The sequence below is a fragment of the Anser cygnoides genome, chromosome Z (assembly GCF_040182565.1).
Source record: "Anser cygnoides isolate HZ-2024a breed goose chromosome Z, Taihu_goose_T2T_genome, whole genome shotgun sequence".
In the NCBI taxonomy this organism is placed as follows: Eukaryota; Metazoa; Chordata; class Aves; order Anseriformes; family Anatidae; genus Anser; species Anser cygnoides.
Window position 1 is genome coordinate 31534464 of NC_089912.1, and position 7747 is coordinate 31542210.

The 7747-nt window shown below is 51.9% G+C and overlaps 1 protein-coding gene across 1 annotated transcript; it reads left to right on the plus strand.

Moving 5' to 3' along the window:
• The first annotated feature begins 1307 nt into the window (after positions 1-1307).
• TMEM271 (transmembrane protein 271) lies at positions 1308-6969 on the plus strand. The gene has a single exon (XM_066988213.1). It carries the CDS (start codon positions 1511-1513, stop codon positions 2642-2644), a length of 1134 nt encoding a protein of 377 aa, XP_066844314.1. The 5' UTR covers positions 1308-1510; the 3' UTR covers positions 2645-6969.
• The last annotated feature ends 778 nt before the right edge of the window (positions 6970-7747 follow it).

Sequence of the window (7747 nt, forward strand, 5' to 3'; positions counted from 1 at the left end):
CATGGGTGCGCCTGATGCTTTGGGGCAGTGCCACTGCGGGGGGACGGTGGGGACCATGCTTCAGAGCATCACCGAGGATGCCCCAGCAGGCAGAAGCGTCGCACGGGGAGGAGCAGCAGCGCTCGACAGCCAGGGGCCGCGGAGGGGAGCGGGCGCTGCCAGCCCCGACGGGCCGGGGGGAGCCCGCAGCGAGCGGGGCCAGCCGAGGTGCCCGGGCTGGGGGAGGCGAGCGCCAGGCCGGGACCCCCGCCCAGCCCCCGCCGCAAACAGGTGCACTGCCCCTGTTGGAAAGGGATGAGAAAACGGCTTAGAAATGGTTTTCTCTCCCTCGCTTGCTCCCCTGAATGCTAATCAGCGGCGCCGGCTAAAAATACCCAGCAAGGCTGGCGTGCGCACGGCAGAAGGGGAAAAAGGGGGGAGCGGGAGGCTGCAGCTTCCCGGAAGGAGCAGAAGGGACAGGCGTGGAAGAGCTCCCCCGAGCCCCCTCCCCGCCCGGCGCACAGCTCCGTGCCCGGTCCCGGTCCCCCGCTGCCCTGCAGAGGCTCCCACGTCCCCTTCGGGGGGCGATGCCGGGTGCTCCCGAGGGGCTGCTGGCACACTCCGTGCCCGGGTGGCAGCGGTGCACCCCCCCCCCCCCCAAAAAAAACCATCACCACCACCGCCACCGGGCGCTCTTCCCGGACGGGGCGCCCCGAGGGTGCCGTGTCGGGCAGCATCCCCCCCCGGGGCTGGCCGAGCACAAAGAAAAGGGGGCGATGGGGATGGACGGGGGGGACGAGGGGGCTGTCGCCGGGCAGCGCAGCACCGGAGCCGCCGCCACGCTGCAGCGCAGTCACACAGAGGCACCGCGGGTCTCCTGCGGGAGCAAGCGACAGAAATAAATAATGAATGGCCGTAACACGAATGTAAACGGGTTTTTAAAGGGAAGAGAGGGGGCGAGCACGCAGAGAAGAGGAACATCCCCCCCGCGTAGGGGCGAAAAGCCCCCTCCCGCAGCCCCGTGCCCTAAGCCGTGCGCCCCGGCGGGGAGCCGGCCGGAGGCCGCCCCCCGCACGCCCCCTCCCCGTCTCCCAGCCTCCGGCCGGGGGTCGCACAGCCCACCGCCCCCCTCCGGCAGCCGCGTCTCCCATCCCTCCCTCCCTCCCTCCATCCCTCCCTCCATCCCTCCATCCATCCATAATTAATCGCCTCCCCGCAGCCGCCGCGATAAGAGAGGGCGGGCGGGGACGAGGAGGCGGCGGCGGCCGGGAGGCGGAGGGGGGGGGGGGGGGGGGGGGAGCCGGAGCGGGGGGGGGGAGCCGTGTGCGCTCGCCGCGCCCGGCTCACTGCGGCCGGCGGCTGCCTGCCGTGCGGAGCGGAGCCGAGCCGAGCCGCCCCGTCCCGTCGGGGAGCGCCGCCGCCCGCATGGCCGCGCCGCGCCGCGCCGCCGCCGCCGCCGCGGGGCCGGGGGGGGCCGCGGGAGGAGGATGAGGCGGGCGGCGGGGCGGCGGCGGCGGCGGCGGCGCGGAGGATGAAGTGGAGCGTGCGGGGAGCCTGCGCCGCGCTCTCCAGCTGCCTCCTGCTCGCCTGCGCCCTCAGCGCCGCCGCCGTGGGCCTCAAGTGCTTCTCGCTGGGCTCGGAGCTCAAGGGCGAGCCGTTCCGCCTGGGCACCGCCGCCGGCGCCTTCTACTCGGGGCTGCTGCTGGCCGCCGGCCTCTCGCTGCTCGCCGCCGCGCTGCTCTGCTGCCGCCCGCCCGACGAGGCGCCCGCGGCTGCGGCACCGGCCGGCGGCGGACCCGGCGGAGCCCCCGGCGGAGCCCCCGGCGGGGGGGAGGCGGCATCGGCAGCATCGGCGGCATCGGCGGCATCGGCGGCATCGGCATCGGCTGCGGCATCGGCATCGGCATCGGCGGCGGCCGCGCCGTCGGGGCCGGGGGAGAAGGCGTCGCCCGGGGGGCGGCAGAACTTCCTGCTGCTGGGGGTGCTGGTGTTCATGCTGGGCGTGCTGAGCGCCTTCGCCGGCGCCGTCATCGACGGCGACACCGTGTCGCTGGTGGAGAGGAAGTACTCGCACTACTGCCTGCTGCAGCCCGGCGGCGCGGCCCGCCCGCGGAGCGGCCCCGCGGCCCCCGACGGCTCGGCGGCGGCGCTCCGCTGCCAGAAGCTGCGGGACTACCAGCGCGGCTTGGTGCTCTCCACCGTCTTCAACGCGCTGGAGTGCCTGCTGGGCCTGCTCAACCTGCTCCTCGTCAAGAACTACAAGGCCTCGCAGCAGCGCGGGCGGCGGCGGCGGCGGCGGAGAGCGGCCCCGGCGGCGGCGGCGGCGGCGGGCGGGCGGCGGAGGCGAAGACGGGGCGGCGGCGGCGGGCGGCGGGCGCCGCGCCACAGCCAGGGCTCCCTGTTCTCCGGCGGCGAGCCCGAGCTCACCCCCGGGGACTGCCCCTTCCAGGCCGTCTCCTACATCAACGTGGGCGTCTTCCACGTCTTCGACGAGGCCGGCGTGGAGGTGCACTGCGGCGGGCACCCATCCGTCGAGCTGCCCGGCTACTCGCCCATGGATCCCGAGCTGAACGCCTCCTACCCGTACTGCTACCCGCTGCCCTGCGAGCAGCCCCCCGCCTACGAGGAGATCTACCCCGGGGAGCCCTGCGCCCCCGGCACCTAGCGCCGAGCCCGGCTCCCCGCCCGGCCGCTCCTCGCTCCGACGGCGGGCACCGGCACGGCACCGGCACCGGCAGCGCCGCGGGGCTCAGGGACAGCCGCGGCCCCCCGACGGCACGGCCCCCGACGGCACGGCCCCGCCGCCTCGGGAGCAACGGGTGCCGCCGTGCCTCTGGCTCTGCGGAAGCTTCTTCTCCTGCCCTCTGCCCTCCCTCCTGCCCCTGCCCTCCGCAGACCTCCCCCCCCCCGTTACCCCTCCCCGCCCTCCCGCACACCGACCCTCCGTCCGACCCTCCGTCCGTCCGTCCGTCCGTCCCCCTCCGACCGCCGGCGGCTGAGTTTTCCAAAGGCTGCGCGAGAAACGCCTAAGGGTTGGTTCCTTCTGCCGCCTCTCCTCCGTAGCCAAGTTTAGTTCCCTTCAAGTGATTCATCAGTCTCCAGCTTTAGCAGTCCAGAGTTACCCATTTATGATAACCAGCCAGTGTAAGGAAAAGGTGTCATGAAGCTTCTTTACCTCTCAAAAGAGCTAAATTTCTAAACAACGCAGAGACATTCGTGTCACGTTTACTAGAGGTGTATTGGGGATCTTTAACGTTTACACTACTCCTCGGGAGAATTGAGTTCTGTTTTAAGATTTAGTGAGTTAAAACATTTGTTGGTCTTGTAAGATGCACATTGAGAAAAACCTGCACTTTGAAAAAGAAACAGGAAAAAAATCAACAACGTTTTTGTACACTAACGTGCCTGCTTTTGTTGATAACTTCTTACTGTAAAAGCTTTCAGAAGTCTATAGTGAAAATGTTTGGTAAATTCACTGCAGTTTAAAATCGATGATTAGTTCCTTTACTAAAACAGCTGAGATGTTGCTAGGATATGGCAGTTAAAAGGAAGTCCAAATGTCATACACATTCCTTTTTGTAAACAGGTTCTGTGTTTTTAATGCAAGGCAGGATTTCTTTTTGTTTTACACAGGTGAAGGTTTAATTCTATTTTGTACAACTACATGGTTTACCTTGTAAAGAATTCCATTTTACCTGTTACAATTCATCAATCTGGTAAGCTTGAATATTAAAGTTTTATTTGAAATATATATATATTGTAAAACAGCCTTAACCGGTGCAGTGGTCACAGTTTTAAAGGGAAAAAGAAGAAAAAAAAAAAACATCTTGGAAGTCATCTTCCAAATGTGTTTTCAAAACAGTATTTATACTCCTATTACAAAGTAAGATTTTTCTTTTTTTTTCTTTTTTTTTTTTTAAGAGGCCACTGTAATTCCTGAAGAGGGGAAAAATTAAGGGGATTGTATGCTGTTAACTCTTTCTGAACTTGGAGGTATTAAAAAGGCTTTCTGGAAGGAGAAAAACTGCTAGATCCTCCTTTTGGATTCTGCCGCGGAACGCCAGTATCAGATAGTATAAGAAAGTGCCAATTAAGGGAAGCAGGTATGACATATTTTTTACATCTTTTGAGAACAGGTGAAAGCTTAATTTCATGTTGCACAAAGAGCCAAAAAGCAACTCTTCAGATTGCATTTGGTTCAGTCGTCCCTACCCCAGTTACCCTATACTGAACTGAAATATTGCAAAATAACCTTTCAGTTAATTCTGCGTTTTGAGCCTGCTGCATAATGCCAGTGTCTCAGATACCCAGAGAGAGGGAGAGTTAAGGGAATGCAAAGTTACAATGTATTTCTGTGGTCGAGGCAAAATTATTTTAAAATTTTTAGCTGCAGAGAGACTGACGTAATTTACAGCCTTAGAATTGGAGAGGGAAGATTTTAGACTAAAAATAACCAAGTCTCTCTGCACTGTTTCGTTTTCTAAAGTGTTTTGACTTGCACACTTTGTATAATCTAAAATGCAGAATGCCTTAGAAGTCTTAAAATTGCAAACTGTTGTCTGTGAAGCTCACAATTAAAGCTCTCATCTAGGAAAGACAGCTAGAAGCAGCAGTTACCAAGTTGCCGCGTAGTTCTACATTGCAGGAATGTAAAGCGCAGCTCTTTTTGGCCAGCAGATTTCCTTGTGCAGAAGGCCAGCCTGAAACATTTGCCCTAGCTAAGTCTGGTGTTAGTACCAAAGACTGGCTTTGTGCTGGCTCTCTGCAGATGCACCTCTTTAACCCCTTGCAGGGGTGTTATTGGGAAGTCCTGCAGTCTTCACCTACAGTACTAATTTAGGCACAAACCCGAATCCACAGCCTACCGTACTGCTTATGTACCCAAAATATTTTGCAAAAATGAGTAATTAAAGTAACGAGGCTCAATCCTTAGACCAGTAGGTCTCCACTTAGATTAGTTGTGATACAGCGTAGTATCCTGTTATGGAATCAAATAGGAACTGCCAGAGCGATTGTGAAAGACAGACCAGCTAGGTGCCTAAATACAGAGTCAGAAGTGTAACGATAGTTGTTGGCTTTAAAAAACAAACAAAAAAATTGGCTGTATACATTGTAGTTCATGGAAGTTGTATCTTAGTTTTACTTAAGGAATTGATTTTTGACTTAAAAAGACAGTATTTTACATAAATATTTTAGGAATTATGAACTAGACAATTCTGAAACTCCAGATGTTCCAAAGATCAGTGCTCAGGGAAATAAATGGAAAGTCAAGAAAGCTACCTATTATACTCAATTGTTTAAATGTAAACAATTTTAAACTATGAATTTTTAAGATTGTTAAATTCATAACTTTTTTTTGTGTGCGTGTGTGCGCATGTGTGCGTGTGTATGTGTGTTTCGCATTTTATTTAAATCTGTTCAGAATGCCATTGAGTTAAGATATTTATTTGTGTTTCAGTTTCAGTTCCCGAATTTCTACTTTTCTTCATTTGGGCTTTTATCCCCTGTAATATTTTAGTTTAGTGACGGACAGATTGCCAGAACAATGTCCAAGTTGGACTCCCACAGAAGCCAGTAGGCATCATTTCATTGACTTCAGTGGGTCTGGGCACAAACAATATGTAACACCTACTCTAAATAATCTCTAAAGTAATATTGATCTTCTGGCATGACAGGATGCAGCAGAGGCATATTAATTCTCAGTTATTTATTATTTGTATGGATAGCGGTATTAAGGGAGGTCACCTATGGTATTATACATATTTAAAAAAAAAAGAAAAAAAAAAGAAAAAATTGGCAGGCAAATTGACCAAACAAGCCATGTTTTCTTAAAAGATGGTATACAAGTGTTTCAGGTATCTGGTGACAAACTTTTCTGATAAAACACTACACGTATTTATTTCTCAGTGAGAAGAAACTTATAAATACAGGATTCAAGATGAAGCTTCACAAGCATGATTGCAGTATTGTGAAGCCATTTTTAGTAAACCTGAATCATCACTCTCTCTTCTGAGCAATAATGTTAGAGTGTATAAACTGTACTGTGCCGAAATTGAAAATAGGCTGGTGTGGGAAGCATTGGAGCGTAGGTTAATTACCTGAGAGGACTCATACCATCCCTCTGTTTTCCATTCCCTGTCACATGATTGTCAAGGCAAATGCAAACCTGATCGATTCATGTCACTGGAGGATGCTAATTACATGGCTTTTTCCTTAAATAGCAAAGCCAGGGAGAACGGAAGAGAGACATCGTGTATGTGCTATCAGATCTCCATTTTGCTTAGCTGAAGTAATGACAAGACTGCTTTTTGCCCCACGGCTTGTAGTTTTAATTTGCTCACAGCTTTACTCACATCTGTTCAAAGGGAGGGAAGAATAGACACAATACTGCTCTTTTGGTGACAGTGGAGTACTGATTTGGTAGCAGACTGCTCCCAGCTTTCCAGTCCCTTTTACAGGTAATAGCGGCTAGTCAAGGGATGAAACAGTGGAAAATCAAATCTGCTGTGTTTGATGCAACACGATTTGCCTTCATGTGGAAAAAATGTATTCCCACTAGCCTATTAGCAATTCACATGAATTATTTTCACACTCCAACATCCTTGCTTAAATCTGTTACTTATACTTTGCATTGTAATTGACAGAATATATGTGAATCTAAAAACAGGAAAAAATGATGCTAGAAGGAAATCGTATTCAAATAGTACAGATTTTACTCAAAAGTTTGATTTCACTGTAGGACTTCTTTGGTTCACCAAAAAGCGCTATGGTGGCTGGTATAACTTAGATATATTTCAGACATGTTTAATCATCAGAAAAGGTTTCTGAATGTTCACATGAGGAGGGCAATCTGTTTCTGCTTTTGGACATAGTACATATGAAAACCTTTTCTTCATTTTGCCATTTAATCCAAGATTGATCCTCAACAAAATGTCAATAATTGATCTTGTAATTTTAGGATCAATAAAATACGTTTTAAAGCACAGCATATCCTATAAGAAAAGCCTAATGCTCTTCATTTAATAATCTCCATTGTCTTAGACTGATGCCTAATAGCACAACTGAAATTAGGGGTTTAATTACCATTTTCATTACAGAATGTGTTTTCCAGGGACTTACAACTTGTATGAGTGGAACCCTGGCATAAAGTCCCGAGTTTTGCCACAAAGTTAAGTCTGTTTCAGTAAGTTAAATATTTCCTGGTTACAGGATGTTCTAATATTCTAGATAAATTCCCTTGGTAGAAAGATCTAGATCTGCTAATTGTATATGATAGCAGTCTTTAAGTGTGCTATAGTTACCTCTCCTTAATACAGGCTTATATTTCCCATTAAAGTGTGTAAGAGTAAGATTGAATTCCTCATGGTCACTGTTAACTTCTTGAATTTCTTAGTTATTTCTTGATGACATGTGACTAGTTCTCAGTATATATTCCAGAGTCAGTAACAGCTGATTTAAGAACCGTTTACCAGATAAAAGGTGGTCTCCAGGAAGCCTGCAGTGCTGTGGGAAAATCTTCAAATACACGCTGCAACAACTCGGTGTATGGGGTGTTCTGCCCAAAGGGAGGCAATACCCACAGAAAGTAACTACAGGAGATCTGCGTGCTTAAGTTACAGGCAGGCCTTTTGTATGTTCTTCCTATTACAATACCAGTACTGAAACTCCTCCCCTACATGGCTTTCTAAGAGTGAAATCCAGGCCAGGCCAGATGTCCTACAAAAAAGCTGCACACAAATCGCTCTTGCCCAAATTTGGTTCAAATAAC

What these genes read in the sequence shown, in the direction of transcription:
- TMEM271 (XM_066988213.1), top strand. Translation starts at nt 1,511, where the DNA reads ATGAAGTGGAGCGTGCGGGGAGCCTGCGCCGCGCTCTCCAGCTGCCTC.